Source organism: Lepidochelys kempii, chromosome 3 (genome assembly GCF_965140285.1).
Source record: "Lepidochelys kempii isolate rLepKem1 chromosome 3, rLepKem1.hap1, whole genome shotgun sequence".
Taxonomy (NCBI): Eukaryota; Metazoa; Chordata; order Testudines; family Cheloniidae; genus Lepidochelys; species Lepidochelys kempii.
Window position 1 is genome coordinate 208,801,361 of NC_136382.1, and position 21,725 is coordinate 208,823,085.

The following is a 21,725-nucleotide window of genomic DNA, read 5'->3' on the forward strand; positions in this document are numbered from 1 at the left end:
TACTCACTAGGCTACCTCAAAGGCTCCTGGTCCAGGCCCCCATGGCAGCAATCCCATCCCCTGCCTCAATCAGGAAACGAGCTGGGGTGGGGCTAGGAACCTCCTGCCACGGGCCACAGCCCGGGGTGTGCTGAGCTGGAGCCGAAACCCACCACCCAGAGACATGCTAGCCGAACAACATGCAGGTGCCACATCCGATCTAAGCCAGGCGAGGGCCACAGGCGAGCCTCACGCAGCCAGCCTCCTCCAGGCTCTCTGCGCTCCAATGGGGGAAGCTCGCTGCAGCCCTGGACGTGAGGCGGACAGAGCTACGAAGCCGGCTCTCTCTGTAGCTCCTCCGGATGCTAAAGGAGATGCCCGATGCTCTTGGGAGCAGCCGTGTGACACAGCACAAGGCCTCCAGTCTAACCTGCTGGGCCCCAAAGGAACCATGTGCGGTTTGTGCAAGATACACACAGAGCACAGCAGTCACCAGGCCGGCTCAGAGCAGCCCAGGGTCCCATCTCTGACACGAGCCAGGACCAGCTAGTCCAGAGAGAGGGCAGGACACCAAAAACGGGCAGGTATGGATGTTCTGAACCCTGCCAGTTAGCAACTGGCTTCTACCTGGAACCACGAGGACACACATGGCCCCTTGCACACACCAACCCTGGCAGAACGTTCCGCTTGCCAAGTCAAGACGCTGGGAAATGCCAGCTCTCCAGCTGCCTACGCAACTTGAACTCGGCCCTTGTGCGTCCTGGGAAGGGGTGAATCGATTCATGATTTCCTTGTGTCCTCATCATTCGATGTGTGGCCCCACACAGCACGTGCAGCAGTGCACTCGGCAGGGCTGGAGAGCGCGACTCTGCTTTGCTCCCATTCTTTTCACGCCGGGTTTTATGTGACTTCCAGTGTTTTTAAAAAGCAAACAAACAGGAACCTCGCTGAGCCCTGCCTGGGTCATCTCCAGGGGTAGAACCTTTGATCCACAGCACAGACCTCCAGCACACGGAGTAACTGAAGCTATCTTCTACGCCAGGGAGAGTCACGCTTTGCCAGCGGGGCTGACAGCAGAGGAGTGATGGGACTTAGGGATCCTGGGCTCGGTACCAGGCTCTGGAGGGACGTGCGCTCATGTGGGCACAGACCCTTCCTGTCCCTGCCCCACCATTTCTACGCATGTCCCCTTCTCCTCCTATCCTGCTCTATTCCCATCCTCCCCCAATTGCATGTGGGTCAATGCAATGCCATTGCTTCCTCTTCCCTCTCCGGACTTCCCGGGCACCAGCGGGGGGGCACTGAGGGCACAGGAGAGACCGGCTCTGCTCAGTCTGGTCCCCAGCAATTCCAGGGAAAGCCCGGCTCAGCCTGTGGCCTGGGGCTGGAGCATGTTCAGAGCAGACAGAGTGTTTGGAGATGGTTGCTGCTGAGCCTCTAACAAATCTGTCCGGAGCATGTGCAAAGGGGAATTTTCAGAGAACTACAACTCCACTGAATCTGGGCAAATGGTCACAGGGGCAGCAAAAGGCACCTCTCCAGCCCCTGGACTACTCCCTTGTCCCTGTTTCAAAGCACAGAGGTGCTAGACCAGCTCAAAGGACAACTGTAAACACACAGCCCAGGCCCGAGGACATCGCCCGGGCATTCCTGCATCCCACCCGGACACTGGAGCATGGCTTTTAGCTGGACGCCCCACCTTGACTCCTAATGGCGAATCCCCCCGGCTGGTGACAAGTAAACCCTATTGCCAGTTTGAACTCCTCAACTCCAGCGCCCAGCCGGGGAGCTCCTTCTGCCCCTGCCCGGTAGGTTCCAGAACCTTCTGCTCTCGGCTGCTGATCTGGAACGAGACCAATCTCCATGCATGTCCAGTGGGCTCTGGGGACTCACTGCTCTGTAACCCTCAGTATATTCCTGCTCCACTTCGGACCCTGCCTCGTCTCTATTACCTGCTGGGAGGAGTTCAGGGACCCTCCACTGCCTCTAGCCTGACGCCCTATTAGCAGATCACCTCCTGTAACACCGCTTTGTTGGGGCAGCTGCCTCTGTTCTTTTTAAAAGGGTTCAGTCACCCCAGTGAGACAATTGGCTTCCCCTCCACAGCTCCCAGCTCCCCAAAATCAACACAGCTCCGCCGCCAAGGCTGGAGAGAGGCACCTGGGTGGCCAGCAATCTGCCGAGACACCCTTCCTCCTGCACCAACTTCCACAGCTGCCAGGGCCCCGTCTCCACGGTCAAACTCAGCATGCACAGTCTGCCTGGCTGACGCCCCCCTCCAGCTAGGGGGCTGTGCCCAGCCCCCTGCCTGGGGAGGCCTTGCAGAGCGGTGTGAGCCCAGCTGGACGGATCAATTCAGCACGGACTGCAGCGTCCCTGCAGCCCGCGCCGCCCTGGTCTAGGCTACTGCCCCCCTGCCAGCCAGCAGGCAAGCACTGCCCTTCAGCCTGGCATGGGCCATGCCTCCCCCCTCCCACGAGAAAGCCGAGGAGAAGCGAGCGCTGACCTGTCAGAGACACAATCTGCCCTCCGGCTGTGGCAGGGAAGCGGAAGACTGTCTGCTGTGCCTGCTGCAGCTGTCCAGCTGTGCCCGCGGCCGCCTGGCCCTGCTGGCTGGAGAGGGCCAGCGAGTGCGACTGTAACTGAGTGAGAGGAATGGTAGGGGTCCCAGGAGGGAGCGAAGCACCTGCCGAAAGGAGGGGGAAAGAAAGGCTTCATCACGATCAGCTCTTTTCACCTCCTCCAGCCCCAGAGCTTGTGCTGAGCTTCCTCCCAGGGGCAGGCCTAGACACAGCCGCACGGACCCAGCTTGGATCCCTGCACTCCCCACCACAGGCATGGAGGCAGCAAGAGCCCATCCCCGCTCGCCCCTGGGGCAAGGGCCTGGCAGCAGGGATAGCGGGCAGAGAGCAGGCCCAGCCAGCATCGCTGTGGGCAAGGCAGCCCTGTTCACTTCACCCACAACCCATCAGCCTGGTGCCAGTCCCCGAGAGCCTCCCACCCCTGGCGTGCACTCACCTGGCATGAGAGTGAAGCCGCCGGGGAGCTGCATGAGCCCTCCGGAGGCCACGGCACTGGTGCCCGTGGTTTTGAGCACTGTCCCATTGGCGCTGGTGACGGTGTTGGGGCTGACGCTGGCAGAGACTGGCGCTAGGTAGTTGGTGATCGGGAAGGAGGGGCCACTGCTGACCTGCATGGACGTGGAGGTGGTGGGCACGGTCTGGATGGTCGACGTCGTCCCCGGCAAATTGGTAACTGTGAACGCAGGCTTCAGCGAGTCCTACAAGAGAGGGGCAGGTGAGGGAGAGCCAAACCGGGTCCTGGGCCCCATCCGTGCCTCACCCCCAATCAGACCTCAGGGCTCTGCTAAACCCCCAAACCAAACCAGGTCTTGAGCCCCATCCACACCCCACCTCCAACCAGATGTTGAGGATCGGCCAAACCCCTGGGTGAGGGGCTACGCAGGCTAGCAAGTAAAGGGAGCTGCTGGGAGCCAGGGGCAGGCCCATGTGAGAACTGGGGATTGGACCAAACTCCCTGAAACCAAAAATCCACACTATGCTGCCACACCCTGCTGCTCTGGGCATACCCCCGGGGCTCCGGGCACACCCCGCCTCAGCACGCACAGGGTTCTCCCCCCACACCCAGCTTTGTTCTATGGCCGGGTACTTAGTGGCCATATCACCCACCAACCAAACCACACTCAAAGGAAACACCAACTATCCTGCTCTTGTTCCAGAGATGCGTGACCACTCAGTACAAGGGACGGACAGGGGGCCAGCCCTGGGCAGGAGGCAAAGGAATCACTGCTACACAGGAACCTTGAGATCAGCTGCACCAAAGATGGGGACAGAAATTAGCCAGACCTGACAGGGGCCCACGCTGGGCAGAAAGAGATCCTGTCTGTCTGCCTTGGCCCCAGCATGGGTCACAGCTTGCTCCGGAACAAACCACCCTGTGCACAGGTCGGGAGGAGCAGCGAGCCACACGCCAGTGGGGGCCCCAGCCCTCAGGGCGCCAGCTTCCCCGGGCTGACAGCGCCACCCAGCTGCCAAGGATTACAGAGCTTGTGTTTGGAGGACAGCACAGCGAGGGCAGCCTGGCGGACCCAGAGCTCCCACGTGCTGCGGCCAGCCTGTCATGCTGCCAAAAAGCAGGAATTCACAGCCTGCCTAACGGCTAAAAAAGGGAAGGCAGCCCATTTTGGACAGGCCCAGCCAATCCAGAGCGCCCTGCCTGTCTCCCCCAGGGGAGGGGAGGGCTGGGTGGCAGATCCCCGCTTGCCAGGGCACTGAGATTCCCTGCAGTCGGAATTAGAACGAGCATGTGATAACGGAGAGGAGCCAGGCAAATTCACTTTCCATTATCTCAGCGGCAGTCTCCTGTCCCCACGTGTAGGGGCTGGGAGTGGGGGCACGCGACACTCACGGAAAGTCACTGGCCCCAGCCCCTCACTGGGAGGGCAAGAGAGAGTGACCCCAGCCACCCAGCCCACCCTGCTGCTGCTGATACTCCCAGGGGATCAGCCAGCGATTCAATAGCAGCTGGCTGGGCGGGCTGTCCCCACTGCCTGACGCTGACAGCAGTGCACCCTGGGTATCACACCCCCCCGGGCGCTCGCTGTCAGCAACGCCCACAACTCACGCCACCTGGTAGGCTGCCCCGCCACCCGTTCCCATGGCACATCTCAGCCCCCCCGGGCTCGGTCCCCACTCTGCTCTGTCAGGGCAGTGAGAGGGAGCCAGCCCCAAAACTCCCCCACCGTCTTCTGGGGATCCCCTACCCGTCTGTCTCCTGGGATGCGGCAGAGGCAGGGCACACTGCACCCCAAGCCGTGGGGATGTACGTCACCGCTCTGCAGCGCCCAAGGCTGGGCGGGGAAGAAGAGGAAAGAGGTGTGTTTTCTCTCCGAAACTAAACTTCGAAACAAACGGACCAAAAAACCCAAAAACAAAACAAAAAACCCAGCCCACCAGCCCCTCCCTTGTTTCAAAACACTGAGAGTTGCCAAGTTTCATTTGAATAGTTGGACGGCCCTGGAGACTTGTGTCCTGGTTATCCTCCCCATGGAGCCCCTGGACATGGTCCTGCCAGCGGGCCAGAGCCCAGGGCTCCTCAGCACAGCCCCGCGGCCGCGACAGCCCCCAGAGCAGCTCGGCACACGGCAGCTGGACTCCAGAGTGGGAGCAGCAGCCGCACCTATGGGCGAGGACCAGGGTGGGGAGCAGAGTTTGTCCATGCTGCCCCACACTCCTAGGGCAGGAGTGGACGGGGCGGGGGATGGGGGGGTGCTAGGCACTGGGGATACGGTGGGTTTCACTCAGGCCCAGGCCCGGCAGTGTGGACACGAGGAGCCCTAGGTCCAAGCACAGGCCAGAAAATCCTTCACCGGGGTTCAAATGCAGGGCAGATGCTCAAGCCCAGGGCTCCCTGACATGGGTCAGCTGACTCGAGTCCTCGTAACCTAGACTTATGGTAGTGTATAGACATTACGCGTGCACACAGAGCTGCCAGCGCCCCCACCCCCTGCCAGTGCCCCCCCAGCAAGCGTGCCCACACAGAGCTGCCAGTGCCCCCCCCCCCCCCCGCAAGCATGCCACTGATTCCCTTACACACACCCCCCCACCAGAGGGCAAAGTGAGAGAACTCAACGTTTATTATTTGGAGTCTCAAGCGGGAGGGGCTGGCCTCAGGATTTTGACCCATTGGGGCTGGCAAGCCCAGGTGTCCCCCTGCCCAGCCTGGCAGCTCCCTGGGGCAGGGCTGTCCCGGCTGGCCTGGGCAGCCTCATTCCCACACAGCACCTGCAGTGGGCAGCAGGGGATTGAGGGGAATCCGGGCCAAGGCAGCCCCCACCCCCAAAAGCCAGCTCTGCAGAGACCCCAGCTGGGCACAGGTCAGTGGTTCCCAGCCCTCTTGGGCAGGGGAATCCAGGGGCCAAGCAAATTTATTTCCAAAGAGAGGTAGGGGGCCATACAAGGCTCTGGGGGCAGGTTCCCTGCTTTGCTAAGAGCCTGCCACTGCAGCTAGCATTCCAGCCCCGTGCACACAGATCAACTTCCGGTGCGAACTCCAAACCCTTCCCTTCACAACCCATGCGCCTCCCGCCACCTTCTGCAGGGAGCGTCCCTGGCTCCTCCACCCCCGCTGCAGTCCCCGGCGCACACAGCTGGCATGTGCTGCACGCCACCTACCCCAGCAGATGCACAGCCCCTGGGGGCCCACAGCAGAACAGCTCAAGTTAGAGCAGCCCCCATGCCCTAGGCTCACTCTCCACCTGGGCGGGGCGCCTTGGCCCACTGGCAGCATGCTGCACGTCAACAACCCACGCAGCAGGGGAACCGGGCAGCAGCTGGGGCTGTTTGGAGCAACCAGGGATGAATGAGCAATGGGCCAGGCCCCATGTTATTCTGAGGGGGGCAGAGCTCTGCACAATCACCCTGAGGTCCCTGCCGCACTGGAGAATCATGGAATCCAAGGCCAGAAGGAAGCAGCAACTCCTCGTGCCAGCCTGACCTGCCTAGAACCCGGCACGTGCCCCTGGCAGAGAACAGGAGGGACCCAGGTGCGCCATGGCCCCTGCCCGCTGAAATGGAGGGGAGACATCTAAGTGAGCTCTACCCAGGTCATTTTGGCAAGTGAGCAGAACCCCCACGCTACAGAGGAAGGGGCCAGCTTGTCCTTGTGTCTCCGGGAAGGCTCCCACAGCCGTGTGCCGGGCACGGCCCGCCTGCCAGCAGGGCGCTCTGGAAGTGTCCCGGAGAAGGGGCGCCGGAGATCCAAGATCTGACGTCCCCACACGGCAGGTGAGAGATGTGAGTCCCAGGTCAGTTGCAAAGCAAGGGAGGGGCCACCCCAAACCAATGCCACTTCCGGGATGTCCGGCCTCTCCCCCACACCTGCTGCCCAGCCACATTCCAGCCCCTCGGCCACTGCAGCTGTTCCCTTTGTCAGCACACAAGTGGCGCCTGGCCGGCCAGAGCAGGAGGAAGGGGGCCAGGCCTGTCCTGGCCCCACTCACCACCACAGGGAGCCAACCTCCCCCCAGAGCAGCAGAGAACCAGGAAACCATCAGCTCCCTCCCCTGGGGCTCACCCAGAGGCCTCTTCTCTGCCCCCTTGCTCTCCACAGCCAGCTTACAGCTCTCCCAGGCCAGGCCCATCCCTCAGGGGAGCCCCGCCAGCTGCTGACACAGAGCCTGGAGCAATGGCTAGCGAGCCTCCCAGGCACCCCCGCACGGGGAGCGCTGCGGGAGCTCCCAGCTGGAGTGTGCCTGCCCTGGTCTGCGGCAGGGTCCCCGGGGGGCAACATGCACTCAGGTCAGGGACAGCGGGGCAAGGAGGGTCACATCCCACACCCATTTGCAGTAGGCTCAGCACCCCCCACCCCCGTGCCCCCTTTCCCAGGGCAGGGTGAAGGAGAGCCCTAGCTAGCAGGGAATTATCAGGCCTCACAACCGTTACCTTATTTCCCCTCCTAACCCCGTGGGGCAGGAGAGGGCTGTCATGCCCACTGAGCAGGTGGGGCTAGAGGCCCAGAGAAGTTATGGGGTACTGGCAGCCTGGCCTGGACAGACATGAGACGGCTGGCTTGCCCCTGCCAGGCCCAGGAGGGATCAGGCCAGAGCGCTCAGCTCCCACCTGCTCTAAGGGAACCCGCAGGCTGACCCAGCCCTCGCAGGGGGCTGGCTGGGATGGGGGGCTGCCTCCCTGCCCCTGGCGGCAGCTGCCCGCTCTGTCAGGGGGTGACAAGAGCAGGGAGGCTCACGCCACCTCCCACTCCCAGCTGCCTACCCTCCCTGGCGGTGCAGCTGTACTGTCCCCTAGGCCAGTGTCCTTCCCTTGGGCAGGCAGTGACCAGGAGCCTTCTGCCCACACATACCCCAGCGCAGCCCTCGCTGGCGGGCGCCAGGCTGCAGGAGAGGAAGGGGGGCCCCGTGGCAAGCTGAGCCAAGCCCAGAGGGACAGAGCTATGGGGGGAGGAGAAGGGCCAAGGCAGAGCTCAGTGCTACTGTCTGCCCCAGGTGACCGTGCAGTGGGGTGTGCCGGCATCAGGCGCGGCTGAATCAAGCCAAATCTCCTGCCACTGAGCTGCACCAGGACCTGCGCACAGACAGCCCTCTGCCAAGGGTGGGAGGCACCTGCGGGGGCCTGCGTAGCTCAAGGCACCAAGCTGGTCTCTGGCCACATCAGTGAGGAGCAGGCCCCCACAGGTGCCTCCCACCCTTGGCAGAGGGCTGTCTGTGTGAGGTCAGACCTCAGCAGCTTCACCATGCAGGCCCTGCTGGGCTAAGCACCCGGCCAGGCCGCCCACGCCCCGGCCAGGCCGAGCCCCAGCACGGTCACCAGCTGCCTGCCACTGCTGCAGGGATCAAATGCTCTGCCTGGGGCACCATGCTGGACAGTGCCCCAGGAGAGATGGTCCAGCCCGCCCAGCACCTGCCCCCTGCATGCACCACATGCCATGCTGCAGGTCGCTGCAGGGCACAGGCTGCATGCCAGAGTGGAGAGCAGGCCAGAGACATGACGCCCATTGCTAACAGCCAGGGGAACTAACCTGGGGACACTTCCCAACCCACCTGCGGCCAGGGATTCCTGGACGGCCACCCGTGACATGTTTGCATGCAGGACTCGGGGGAGGTTCTCAGGCCTGCTCGCAGCCCCCCAAATGCCATGGGAATCCTCACTCCAGTATCTCTACACCAGGAAAACAGGACACAGCCTGGCTCCTGGCCACCGTTCCTAGAAGCTGGTAGCGAGCCGCTAACAGCCTGCTGCCTAGCACAGTCCCTCCCACAGCCAGGGCCGCATTTACACTGCCCCAGTCAAAGCACGGGCGCTCTCAGCTCACCCCCAGGCAGCGGTGGCCGGGTGCGGGACACAAGGGACGGGACTTGACATGCTGCTGGAGCTCCTCAACCCCATGGTGCTGCTTAAGGCTAGGTGTTCCTGGTGGGGAAGGGGCTGCCCACGCCAGACCTTCCCTCTCTGCTGCAGGCACTGGCAGCCCCAAGCCCCAAACGCCCAGGGCTCAGCAGTAGCCTGGCGGCCCCCCTCTGGAAGCTGCTCTCAGGCAGCTCCCACGCAGCAGAGCCCTCATCAAACAGCTGGCAGCCCGGACAGCGTCCAGGGGCACACCAGGCTGCAGCACATGGCTCGGTGCCTGGCTCCAGGCCTCTCAGACGGGCCAGCCCAGGGATCAGCCAGGTAGAAAAGATACACAAGCAGAACGACTCCCCCGCTCCCCAGCCAAGCGCCAGCCAGGCCCCATCAGGCTTAATTTAGGAGATCTAAGGAGAACATAACCCACAGCACCAGCTGGGACATGCTGTATGCACAGCAGCGCTGGGAGAGAGGCGAGGGACGCAGGTAGGAATTAAACCCAGAAGCCCTGCTCCCCCTAAACAGAAGTGTGGTCCTAGCCAGCACACAGGGCTTGGAGACATGCCCGGGCACACGCCCCTGCTGGGCCAGATGCTCCCCATGGCCGGGAAGAGGCTTGGGAGACTGCACTAAGGCAGGGCCAAGTAACCCCAGATCATGCCTGCCAAGGGGTTGCCCATGCTGGGCTTCGAGACCCCCAGTGACGGGGATTGCACTGCTTCCCTGGGCAGCCTGGCCCAGAGCTTAACCACCCAGACAAGAAGTTTTCCTAATATCCCGCCTAAATCTCCCTGTGGTGCATGAAGCTGGTTACTGCTCGTCCTCCCTTCAGTGGGCAGGAAGAACAAGATCACCCTCCTGTCTGTAGCAGTGCTTGGCATCTTCGAAGATTTATCAGGTCCCCCCGCAGCCTTCTCTTCTCGAGGCTCAGTACATGCTCAGTTCGGTAACCTTCCCTCCTTGCTCAGGGTTTCTAACCGTTCTCTGGTGGACTCTCTCCAGTCTGCCCACTGCCAGAGGCAATGGAGGCTGGCGAAGGGGGAGAGCAGCAGGGACCCACCACGCCTCAGTGCAGCCGGGCACCCGGTGGAGGGAGCGGTCAGGCTGCAGAGACTGGCCTCCCCGGTCAGCTAGCCGATAGCCAGAGACTCCTGGAGCAGCCTGAGCGGCCCCCGGCTAAGAGTCCCAGCACCCTCCCCACAGCCCGAGCACCTCAGGGCACTGCCCCTGCCCCTGTTTCCGACCTCTGCCGCACTAACCAACCCCACTCCCTGCTTCGCTTTGGCATGAATACGCCAGTCCAGTGCTTGCGAGGGCTCAGCCATCCCCGGCACCGTACTGCAGCGCCCGTCCCCACCGCCACTCCCAGGTGCTGCCCCTCCAGCAACAGCACAGAAAGGTGCTGAGAAGGAGCCCAGCTCCCTGGAGGGCCTGTGACTGCAGAGAGCCCCAGGACGCACTCCAGGCTGGGGCTTTCCATCAGCCCCCCCAGGGTCTGTGTAGCCACAAGCATGGAGCTGGCTGCCACAGAGCACCCCTGTCTCCTGGGAGCATCTCAGCCTCCGCTGCGACCTGCACTCAGGCTGGCCCACCGCTGGGGGCAGCGAGGGGGCTGGAGACTGAAAGAGCACACAAATCTCCCACACACTTGCCGCTGGAGGCCGGCCTGCGCTGCACCCAGGAACGCTCACAAGTGCCAGAGAATCGGCCCCAAAACCCCCTAACGTTGTGCCAACATTATACCAGGGCAAACTGGGTGAACCCAGGGCTCTATAAAGCTGGTTAGCCTGGCATCAATCCTGGGCAAACTCCTTGAAAAGCTGGAGCTGGGATCAATCAGCAAAGAATTGAAGGGGGGCAACTTAATGAATGCCAGTCAACAGGATCACGTGGGAAACAAGCCAGCTGTCGTTTCCAACGAGATCACAAGGCCAGGTGATAAGCGAACATCCCGTCCACAGACCCAGCGCCACACGACTGGCGGAAGCCAACGCAACCCTCCATGCAGCCCACAGACCCAGATTCCTGACAGCGCTCAGAAAATAACTAGCTGGGGATGTTCCCAGTGGGACCCATGGGGCTCTGTACCCAGCTCAGCGCTATTCTACGTCTTTATCAATAGTCCGGAAGAAAATCCGACGTCCTTGTCGGAAACACGTGGCAGACGACAGAACTTGGTGGGTGGTAATCGGCAACGGGATACTCGGCGTTCGGGATCGCTTGGTAAAGCGGCTCCATTGACATGGATGTTAATGCAGCCCAACACCAGGTCAGACGTGAGAGGAGCAAAACCCCAGGACGGAGGCTTTTATTCTAGAACGCAGCGCCTCTGAATGGGACTTACGGGTGGGTCACGGCTGGTAATCGGCTGAACGCCAGCTCCCACTGCCAGGACTGTAGGAAAGATGGTGACAGATCCTTGGCTGCAAAGCAGAGGAATATCAAGCAGAAGTAGGAAGCATGGGGGTCATCACCATGTACAGCACTGGGGAGATTGTTACCGGACGCTGGGTCCGCCCGTCAAATGAAAAGAAAGATGTGGACAAATTGGAGGGGGTTCTGCAGCACGGCGCATGGAGGAGAATGGTCTGAAAACACCTCTCACAGCCAGAGACTGAAGGAGGCCCAGCTAGGTAGTTTATCTACAAGTGTGTAGATGGGGAAGAGATGCCTGTGTTTGCGGGATTGGACCACCCTGCCAGCAGAAAAGATCCCACAGCTGGAAGCGGACACTAGACACATTCAGATCGGAAAAAAAGACGTCAACTTCTAACAGCGAAGATCATTAACCCTGGGCACGTGGATTCTCCGACACTTGGAGACTTTACATCGCGACTGGATCTCTTCGGCAGAGACCGGCTCGAGCGCCAACAGACGTTCTGGGCCGCACGCCAGAGTCGCCGGGGGAGGCTGCCTGGCCTGTGCTTTACAGGTGGTCAGGAGGGATGAGCACAATTGGCCCTTCTGGCCTTGGGCTCTCGGAATTGCGCGAGCTCTGCAGTGTGAGTGCTCGCAACAGACACGCTTCTGCTTTTCCAGGGCTGGGCAGCTGCAGCTTGCCAGTTCCCCTCTGGCGCCAGCAGTTCAGCTGCCGAGGGACCGTAAGGCCATGGAGACTCAGCCCTGAGGTGGCGGTGCAGGGCGTCAGGACTCTGGTCCCAGTTCAGCTTCCTGGGGAGTCGGGCTGGGCACGCTGTGCGGCTCCGTCACCCTGCCAGCAGGGGCAAGGGCCGAGAGACAAGCGGGGAAGGATCCCAGGCTGCAGAACACGAGGCGTGAGACGAAGCAAGTGCTGGGGCGCGCGGGGGCTGCCCCGTGCCGCAGATGGTGGGTCGGCACGCCAACAGGCTGCGTACTGCCCCACCCCTGAGCCGGGGTGCTGCAGCAGCCCCCCCTTACTGCCAGTGCTAGCAGATCCCAGCGGATGCTTGATTTCCTTCCCACCTCAGCCTGCCAGCCAAGCAAGGGCCCAGGCCACCCACGCCAGGGGCTCAGCTGCAGGGTCCCCGCTTCTGCTGCCCCATTCCTCCGCCTTTCCAGGCTGTAGTGTGCCCAGAGAGCCCTGGAACCCCCCATGGGTGGCTGGTAGAGCCAGGAAGCCACCGACTCCAGGGGAGCAGACGGGACAGCCGGAAACAGGGTGGCCGCAGCTCAGGACGGTGCCAATTGCCCCTCCCAGCCCAGCAGAGGATGCCCAAGGCTCCGGGGCCAGCGAGCCCTGTGTGCTGCCCCCAACCCCCAGTGCCACAGAGAGGGGGCCAGGAGTCTCCCAATGCAGCGCAGAGCTTCCCCACCGAACCCACCGCCCCACTGGGGCTCAGCCAGCGCACAGCAGGGGGTAGCTACGCCCCCGCCCCCCAGGTCCTTTCAGCATAAGAGCCTGGGCATCTGCAGCACCCCACTGGGCCCTCACAGTCTGCCTGCTCCTTCCCACCATGGAGCTGGAGGCCACCGAGCCCAGGGCGCAGCCATTTCGGTGCGACTAACGCCCCGCTGCTGGTCTCACTGGGGTCTGATCCGCTGGCAGAGATACCACAGACCCGAGACCCCCACCAGTACCGGGGGAGTGGGGACACTGGTGCCAAAGAGAGGGTGGCAATCTCCCTGCAACAGGGTCTGGCAGCCACCGCCACAGCCTGCCCAGCCCCCTCCCCCCTCGCACCACGTGTTCCCTTGCTTGGGGCCTATGTCCCCAGATGTCTCATCTCCCCGTGCTGCAACCCCCCACAACAGAGCCTTTCCCAGCAGGGAGACGGGGACGGCACAGGGGAGCTCGTGAAGCCAGGAGGGAGACAGCCAGCAAGCAGGCCCCTCAGAGCCCCCAGGGGCAAAGCAACGGCCCCACGTTCTCGGCACGCCACCAGCAGCAGGGCAGGAACAGCCCGGGCAGCCAAATGTTTCCATTCCCCATGTCCTCCCTGCCCCCTTCCAAACCGGCACCAAAGCAAGAGACAGCTGCAGCTTATAAGGAATGTGAGGGGCCCTGCCAGGGACTCTGGCGAGGGAAACCAGGCCTTATATGGCCATGGAGGCAGAATCAAATTTTTATCAATGAGAGTGAGAGCATGGAGACGCCGAAGGAGAGATAACAGGGCGAGGGGCTGAGGGGGAGCGGGGGGGGGGGGGGGGCCTGCAGGGGCAGTGACACCTGTCACCCACCCCCCGCCCTCTCCGAGCTGCCCCCACCCCCACTGAGGGGAGAGCGGCTCTGTAGCTCCTAGCCAGTGAGCCCCATGTGGGCAGGGGACCGCAACACTGAGCTTAACACAGCCCAGGCCAGGAAACTATCCTCTGGAGCCTGGTGCTCCTGCTCCCAGGTAAACTGAGGCACAGCCCCACCACAGGGAGGGGGACCCAGCTCACAGGAGCAGGGCCGGCGGCAGCCCAGGCCAGGGAGTGAAGGAGGGGGTCCAGCACCCAGGCCAGCAGACTAGGGCCCAGGATACTACGCCAGGGAACTGCAGGGGTGAGCCCCCCCGCAAGATCTAGCGGGCAGCCCCATGTTGGCCCTGCAAGCTCTCCAGTCTGGGTGGCAGGGGAGGAGCCTTCGAGCTGACCCCTGCGGTAGGGTGGTCCCCGCGCCGGGCAGAGAACAGGCAGGCCCTGCCCGCGAGCGCAGAGGAGAGGGGGTTACCTTTGTCTCGCCGCTGCTGTCGGACTCCGACACCTGGTAGGTGAGGTCGGTCTCCTCAAAGCCCGTGGCACTCATGCGCTGGTCGGTGGTGGGATCGGACCTGGGGGGCGAGTCCGGGGAGTTCAGGCACGTCTGGATCAGCGCCTTCCCAGTCTCGCTGGTGATCATGGGCTGCAGCTTCCGCGTGGCAAACGTGTACACGTGGCCTGTCTCGCTGGCAACCAGCAGCAGTACCTGAGTGCCCGTCAGCGTGGAGAGCTCATAGGCCTGCAAGGCAGCAGAGAGCACCGGTCAGTCATGGACACCCGACGTGGGGCACAGCCACAGGCCAGGGCTAGCGTTGCTCCCACTGGGGACGCCAGCGTTACTTGCCTCTGCCTTCCCCCTGCATCCCACGCCTTGGCCTTCTCTGCCCCTTCGAGGCACCCTCACCCTCTCCCAGAGCTTCCCCCGAGCCCAGGCAGGCAGCCCGGCTAATGGGCAGGGCACAGGACTGGGACACTGGAGACCCAGCCCAGCCATGGGGCTGCAGGGTGAGCTTGGGCACGTCACTTCCTCTCCATCCCCATGCCCCCTTCCAGCTCCTTGGAGCTATGTCCCTGCATGGCACCTGGCACAACGGGGTCCCCACCAGGGTCCAGGTCTGTAGGTGCCACTGAAACCCCCAAAGTCCCCCCGAGCCCTCCGCCATGTCCCCTTTGTCCTCACTGCCATGACCAGTCCTTGGCCAACTCCAGCCTGCCCCACTGCTTCCTCCCACGCCTGCGAGCCATACACCGCTGAACTCAGCTGGACAGCCCCACCTCGCCCCCCTCCAGGCCACATGGATGTCGGTGCTGCCCCCCAAATCATCGCTCAGGCCGGCTGTTCCACCCTAACCACCCTACTGGCTTCCTCTGTATCAGGGCCCTTCCCAGCACCGCCCCACCACACTTATCTCTCTTGTCACAGCGTCCCCAACCAGCCTCGACTGCTTGTCTGCTCCTGCCAAAGCCTTCGCAGTGTCCTGCATGCCCCCCCCCCAAGCCTGAGGCTTGGCCATGGGCAGAGCTCGTCCAAACCTCGCCCCCATTTCTCCCCCACTGCCAGATTGCTACCAGGATCTTGGGCAGTGCCCGTCTCTCCCTGGGTTTGAACAGCACCAGCCCTATGAGGCCTCTGGGCTCCCCCACACAGCCCTAACCAGCAACAAGCCAATGCCCCCTGCCCATGGCTGCGCACAGCCCCAGCAACAGAGAGCTAGGCTCCACCAGAGCTGCCTGGCTTCAAACCCTCCACCCACACCAAGCGAACCAGCCAGACCCCCCCAGGCCGCAAGTGCCCCCAGCCAATCCTCCTGCTGCAGCCAGCCGCTGGGGGATCCGCCCTGCCCAGCAAAGCCAGAGCTCCGGCAGCCTCAGAGAGGGAGCAAGACAGTCAGCCCCGCTCAGGCAGGAAGCAGGCTGCCCCGCTGTGAGGACCAGCACCAACATTCCCGGGAGAGACAGCCCCTTGTCCCCCAGGGCAGGACCTGCACCCAGTGCGGGTCCTGTCTGATTTTTCAGCACACCGGGGCACAGGCTCCCTGCACTTCCCCGGGAAACTCCCAAAGCCCAACAGCACGGGGCCGGGGCTGCCAGGGATGTCTGCCATCAATCTTCTTGCCCTTCACTTCTCCAGGGATGGAGGCGAGCAGGGTTCTGGCCTACAGTGACCTGCGGGGGTCTGGCCTGCATCTCTCCTGGCCGAGGCTGGGATCGTCTCTGGTAACAAGGGGCCCAAGAGCAAGCAGGTATGCAGTCCTGCCACCCTGTGGCAGAGAGAACTTCCCGCCATGCCCTGCACCTCAAATCCTGCTGCCATGGAAGTCAGCCAGCGGGGCAAGGGCCGGGCCGAGGGGCCAGCGGGACAGAGCAGTTCTCAGCTAGTGTCCCACGAGCAAGTGCATCGGCGTACACACAAATGAGCTCCCGACACTAAACCCGGACAGTAAGTGCTTATAGGCAGAAACTGTCGCACCAAACCCAGCACAACCCAGGCACGGCTGCTGGGGCCCATCCCTCCTCCAGGTCAGCAGACCAGAGCAGAAACAGCACAGAGCCCCATGTCGTTTGCTGGCCACCGCCCCCTCGCTGCCCAGCTGCTCCGGGTACAGCACTTGTCACCTGGCCAATAGCACCTCCCTGCCGCAGAGGATCCAGGGAACACCATCCGAACACACTAGCTGCATGTCCCCATTCCCAGCCACGCGGACAGGGGCCTGTGTTACTCCCCTGACCTAGCTGGGGTTTGCAGCTCCCCGGTCGATCTTATCGGCACCAGCACCCTGCCAGGGCACAGAAGCGTCAGGCCAGGCCCAGCACTGACCCCTGCTCCCCCAGGCGGCCTCCGAAGTGGCCGAAGAGAGTGAGCGAGACAGACCAGGGACAGTTCAACTCACCGCCCCAGCATGCAGAGCAAGGACCAGACAGGTGCCCACCTGGTCCAGTGGGCACACAGACCCCCTGGGTGAAACTGGCCGATTGCTGCTCCTGGTGCTTTGGCAACACTCGGGCAGGCAGAGCTTTCCCCAGAGGGACTGCGGTGGCTGGCACTATGCTCTGCCTTTGCGCTAGCCTGGACCCAGCCGGTGGGAGCCACTGGCCTTCCCCACCATGCTCAGAGCACTCAGGCAAGAGCGGGGAAGGGGACAGAAAGCCCCCAGCGCAGTCCCGGCCAGAGGAACAGGGCCTGTCCCACCCCCAGCACCCACAGCCTGCAGAGGGGAGCTGCCCGCCCCGCCAGAGCGCCCCGGGGGCAGCAGCGCTGTCTCAGGCCCACGGCCAGGCACACGAGCACCCAAGGATCCAGGGGGCAGCCCAGCCCATAAGCCAGAGGCAGCTGCTGCCCAGCCTTCGGAGCAGGTCAAATCAGGGCAATCCCTGGTGCAGCCTCACAGGGAGCAGCGACAAATCCGTGCCAGGAAGATCAGTTACACCGGCACGACTGCCACGCCAGGCTAGCGGGGAAGAAACACCGTACTGCAGGAGGCAGCCCCCCGCCCCGGACGCTGCCGCGTACAGAGCAACATACGGCACAGCCCCAGCCGTGCAGAGCAGCCCCAGCCGGAGGAGACCATGCCGGGGTCCCGGCAAGGCACCCATGGGGGCAAAGCACCGTTCAGCAGCACTTCAAGGAGGTCACATCAGCAGCTGGCTCTGCTTCCACTGAGCCTGCCGACTCCGCCTTCCCTGCCCCTCTGATGGCATCACCTGCCCGTGTGCCCTGCATGTCACCATGCAGGGAAGAGCACCTGCTGGCACTGGCCACAGCCAGGGAAGAGAAGGGGGTGCTGTCAGAGGTACTCCGCGGTCAGGTGCACTACCCCAGACCATCATCATCGCATGCCTCAGGGTTGCAGAATCAAAGCAGCTGGCTTCCAAAGGTACAGCCCCCGGCCACTCTCCTCACTCAGCAAGGTACCGCCCTGTTCTCAGGGGCAACCTGCCACAGCTCCAGATTCTTCCCGGTTTGTTACAGGCCCGGCAGAGGTTTCCCAGACACCCCCCTAACACCCACGGCACAGCACAGCAGCCCCTCACAGGCAGCTCTCTGCCCCCATCCGCTGCCAGGACCCTCTTCCAGCAGCTTCCCCCTCTACCCAGGGGGGAAAATCACACTGTACTGGCCCAGAGGCGCCCTGCACAGACAGCGTTTCTCAGGACACATCGGCACACAGCAGGGAATCGTCACATCCAGAGACTGGCATAAGCCCTGAGGCAGAAGGTTTAAAGTTCTGGAAGGGATCTATCGCGACAACCCTGGGTATTCGCGATAGCCATAGAGATGCCCAGTCCCCTTTTGAACCTGGATAAGCCAAGGGTCTCCCTTCTCCGCCCCACTCATTGTTTATCGACTTTTGTCACACCCTCTCTAATTCATCGTCTTCCTGCAGTAAGGAATCACTCTTCAGAGAGGAGCCCTCCTGGCCCTTGACCGTTCTCTAAACTGCTTTGTTCTGTAACCTCCCGGGTGAGACGAAGGCAGAACTATACATGGGCCCCATGTGGTGCATTGGGGCTGCACCAATGACCTGTACAATGGCATCATCTTCCATCCCATTCCTCAGCTATCTGGTCCGATTTTTAGATTATTTTGAGAGCTCCCCACAATGATGCCCAGGTCCCGTTCCTCATTTGATAGGAGAGCCCAGTAACCTGCACGAACAGGTCAAGTTTCCCCCTCTAACGTCCAGTACTTTGCATTTCCTGACGCTGGAGTCTGTTTGCCCATTCTCCCAGCCTGCCTCAGGCTCTCCGAAGCTCCTCTGGTCCCGACTAGCCTAAATAACTGGGTCTCCTCTGCAAACCTGCGACATCCCTGCTTACCCCCCTTTCCCAGCTCAAATCAATAATCGTTCAAACCCCAACTGGCTCAGCTCAGCCCTTGAGATAGAGGAGATGATGCCAAAGAGCCCTTGATCCAAGCTGAGGTTTCCCAGTATAGTCTGGGAATTGGGATTCACACTGCAGTCCTGACGAGCACAGCCCCTCGGCGCACTGTCTGCCCGACTGGCTGAGATACCTATACTCAGGTGATACCTTACACCCATTCAGTAACACCAGCTCACCAACGACCTTCCCGGGGCTGGCCACAGACTTGCATTAGGCAGAGCCCTTGAGTCGCTAGCCAACCAGGGTTGGCGTAGAGCTTCTCATCCCAGCTCCTAAGGCTTCTCTAACTCTTGGCTGGCCACACCTTCATGAGCACAAGTGGAGATGCTAGACAGCTGATAGGAGGGGGACCCACTCTGTGCTTCACCCCTCAGTTTGGATGAACAGCTCCTGAATCCCTTGGGTCACACCATTCTGTTCAGAGCAACAGCCCATCTTCCCAAGTCTGCCCTGTACCGCTCCAAGAGAGGCCAGGCCACTGCCTTAGTACCAATACTGCGTTTTTGGGTTGTTCCCCAGTCTCACTACAGTCAAGATCTCGAGGCTAGGAAGCAAGTCTGCTGAGTAGGACAGATCACATGTGAGAGCATCAAGTGAAGGCAAGACAATAACAGACCTGCTCCTGCAGCTCTGGTAGAAACGCATCTGGAACAACATGTTCTGTTCTGGACTTCAGTACCAAAAATATGTCAAGAGTTTGGAAACCAGCAAGCGGATTTATGGGCAAGAGGGACTGACTTCCAAGGAAGGGAGCTAGAGATGTGCCCAGTGTGGCTAGGCGAACACTTTGGGGGGGCAGCAAAGCATAACTCAGTGTGTTGGGGGGTGCGAACTCAGAGGGAGGGGATCTATTAGGACAGTACAAAACTCCATCCGGTCACTCCTAGGGACATGCTAAGAGACCAGTTGGGCCAAATATCGAGATGAGCTCTGCAACGGTCAGGACTCTAGAATGCTCTCCCCAGCTGGGTCAGTCAGCATTTACATTGGGTAGAGCACTAGGGTGTGTATGGCAAGCATACCCCCTCTCACGGGGTACAGACCCTCCCTTTCTCAGAAGGTTTCAGTTAGCGCTGAACCTCATGCGTACAGCCGGTCTAGAATAGGAAAATTGGTGGGGATTTACAACCTGTCCGCAAATCCTTCTTGAACAATGTTTTGAATACTACTTAGCCCCTTGTGTGTAAACAGGATTTAGACACCTTTAAAAACATCTTCCTTCCTCATGATCTGGGGAGAGCCCTGAAACGTCACCAACAGTTAACACACGTTTCCCTAGGCGCTGCATGTTGGCAGTTTAGTACCCGGCCAATACTTGGCCCAGCTGTGATATGACTGGTCTCCTTGAGGCAAGAGACTATCATCATCAATCATGTTGACTACAGTAGGGCCTAAGGGCCACCCAAGTTGGCTCATCAGTATATCTGGTCACCCAAGTATCTCTCTCAGTATTTTCAGTGTTCCCATCTCAGCACACTAAAGCCACCCCCTCCTATTAACCCTACACTGGGCTTAGCCTCCATCCCACAAGGGTGACTCTGCACCCCCTTCCACCCCAACAACCAGCATGCCAGCCTCAGTCTAGCTCCCACGCAGGTTTAAAGCCATGCCAGGACCTTATCTGGCCCAACAGACCCCGCTCAGCAAAGCCTTGGAGGGGAAGTCATTTTCTGGCCCCTGCTTCAGAAGGGGGAGAGGTGAGAAGTCCCAGCTGTCACTGAAGACAGCCACCCCAGTGCCCCTTTCCCACTCCTCCCCGAGGGGCTCCCTAGCCCGGAACCCGATCTGACCCCGGGGGCTGGCTCCCTGGGGTGGTGGGGTGGGGGATATTCCCAGGGGATCCCCCTCAGCACCTTTACAAGCCGCAGCTCCAGGCCTGGGGGCTCGCAGCGGGGTCCCTCTGGGCCCCCACCTTCCTCCAGACACGCCTTCGCACGCCAGGAAAGGGGGCGCACGGCCCCCCCCCCGCCGTGTCCCGAGCCGCCCCCACCCTCCGCTGTGACCCCACGAGGGGACCCCCCCCTCACCCCCAGCCTCTCCCCGCCCCCCGGCGGCTGCAGGGGCCCCTCTTCCGCAAAGGCCCGGGCCTCCTAGCCCGGCCCCACCTTCCGCCTGGGAGCTGCGGGCGCGCCCCGCCGAGCCCCCGGAGCCCGGCCCCCCGGAGCCCCCCGGCCCGGTACCTTCTTCATGATGCCGGTCTTCCGCTTGCTGAACGTGGTGTAGCGCCGCAGCTTGTTGTCGATAAATTCCATCTTGATCTTGACCCGGCCCCGGGTCTTCTTGCCGGGCTTGGCCCCGCTCACGGCCCCGCTCACCCCGCCGTAGCCCGCGGCCGCCGCCGCCGCCGCCTCGGGCCCCACCACCCCCAGCTCCACGTCCCCCAGGCTCCGCTTCAGGCCGCGCCGCTCGCCGCTGCCCAGCTCGTCCTCTTCCGCCGACTCCGAGTCGCCCTCGCTGCCGCTGTAGAGCGGCCCGGCCCCCGCCGCCGCCGCCGCCGCGTCCCGGTCCCGCTCCCGCTCGAAGCGGGCCCCCGCCAGCCCCGCGCCGTTGCCGGGGCCGCGGCCCCCCGCCCCGCCGCCGCCGCCGCCGTTCGCGCCGCGCGGCGCCCCGGCCCCCGGCCGGCCCGAGGCGGCCCGGGCCAGGGCCATGCCGGAGCCGCGGGCCAGGGCGGCCGCGCCGTTGCCGGCCCCGGCCTGGCTGGGTAACATGGTGCCGCGGAGAGCGAGCCGCGCAGGGGACCGCGAGGGCGGGTCAGGCCGGCGCTGCCATGGGCCCCGCGCCGGCTGCTCCGGCCCGGCCCCCGCCTCCGCCGCCCGGCCCGGCCTGGCCCCGCTCGCTCGCTCGCTCGCTCCCGCTACAGAGGGATCCGCTCCGGCCCGCCGCCCGCGCGCCGCTGGCCCCCCATATAAAGCGATACAATGTTGCCTTTTATGGCGAAGCCGCTCCTTATATGGCGCGCGCCGGCGCCTCCCGCCCATTGGCCGCCCTCTGGCGGCCCTCGCTCGGCATTGGGCGAGGGGGGGGGGGACCGCGCGGCACCGCCCATTGGCCCAGGGGGGCGGGGCTTGATTTGCATACATTCCTGGGGAGCTGTGCTCACGCTCGACGTCAGCCGGAGGGGCCGAGGACAGAGGGAGGCTCTTAAAGGGCCAGAGCCCCATGCACGCATGCGGGGCGGCAGCGCGGGCCTGGCCCGGGACAGAGCCGGGCCAAGCCGGAAACAGAACGAGGAGAGGCCGGGGTCGCGCAGGAGGGGGCGGGGGGAGCTCAGGCCAGGCGCAATGGGGCTGGAGGCCTCTGCCAGGGGTTATTCCTAGT

At 62.7% G+C, this 21,725-nt stretch overlaps 1 protein-coding gene across 3 annotated transcripts in view; it reads right to left on the reverse strand.

Annotated features, from left to right (window-relative positions):
- SRF (serum response factor) overlaps positions 1-21,342 on the reverse strand; it is a 37,417-nt gene extending 16,075 nt beyond the window's left edge. Inside the window, exons 1-4 of one of the 3 annotated variants that reach the window (XM_073339837.2) lie at positions 20,588-21,342; positions 13,996-14,262; positions 2,998-3,259; positions 2,486-2,665 (exon numbers count right to left, since the gene is read on the reverse strand). In XM_073339837.2, coding sequence (XP_073195938.2) covers positions 2,486-2,665; positions 2,998-3,259; positions 13,996-14,262; positions 20,588-21,115 — 1,237 coding nt within the window. In that variant the 5' untranslated portion in view covers positions 21,116-21,342. The remainder of the gene's footprint in view (positions 1-2,485; positions 2,666-2,997; positions 3,260-13,995; positions 14,263-20,587) is intronic. The other 2 variants (XM_073339836.2, XM_073339838.2) reach the window with 2 other exon arrangements.
- Between the last annotated feature and the right edge of the window lie 383 nt (positions 21,343-21,725).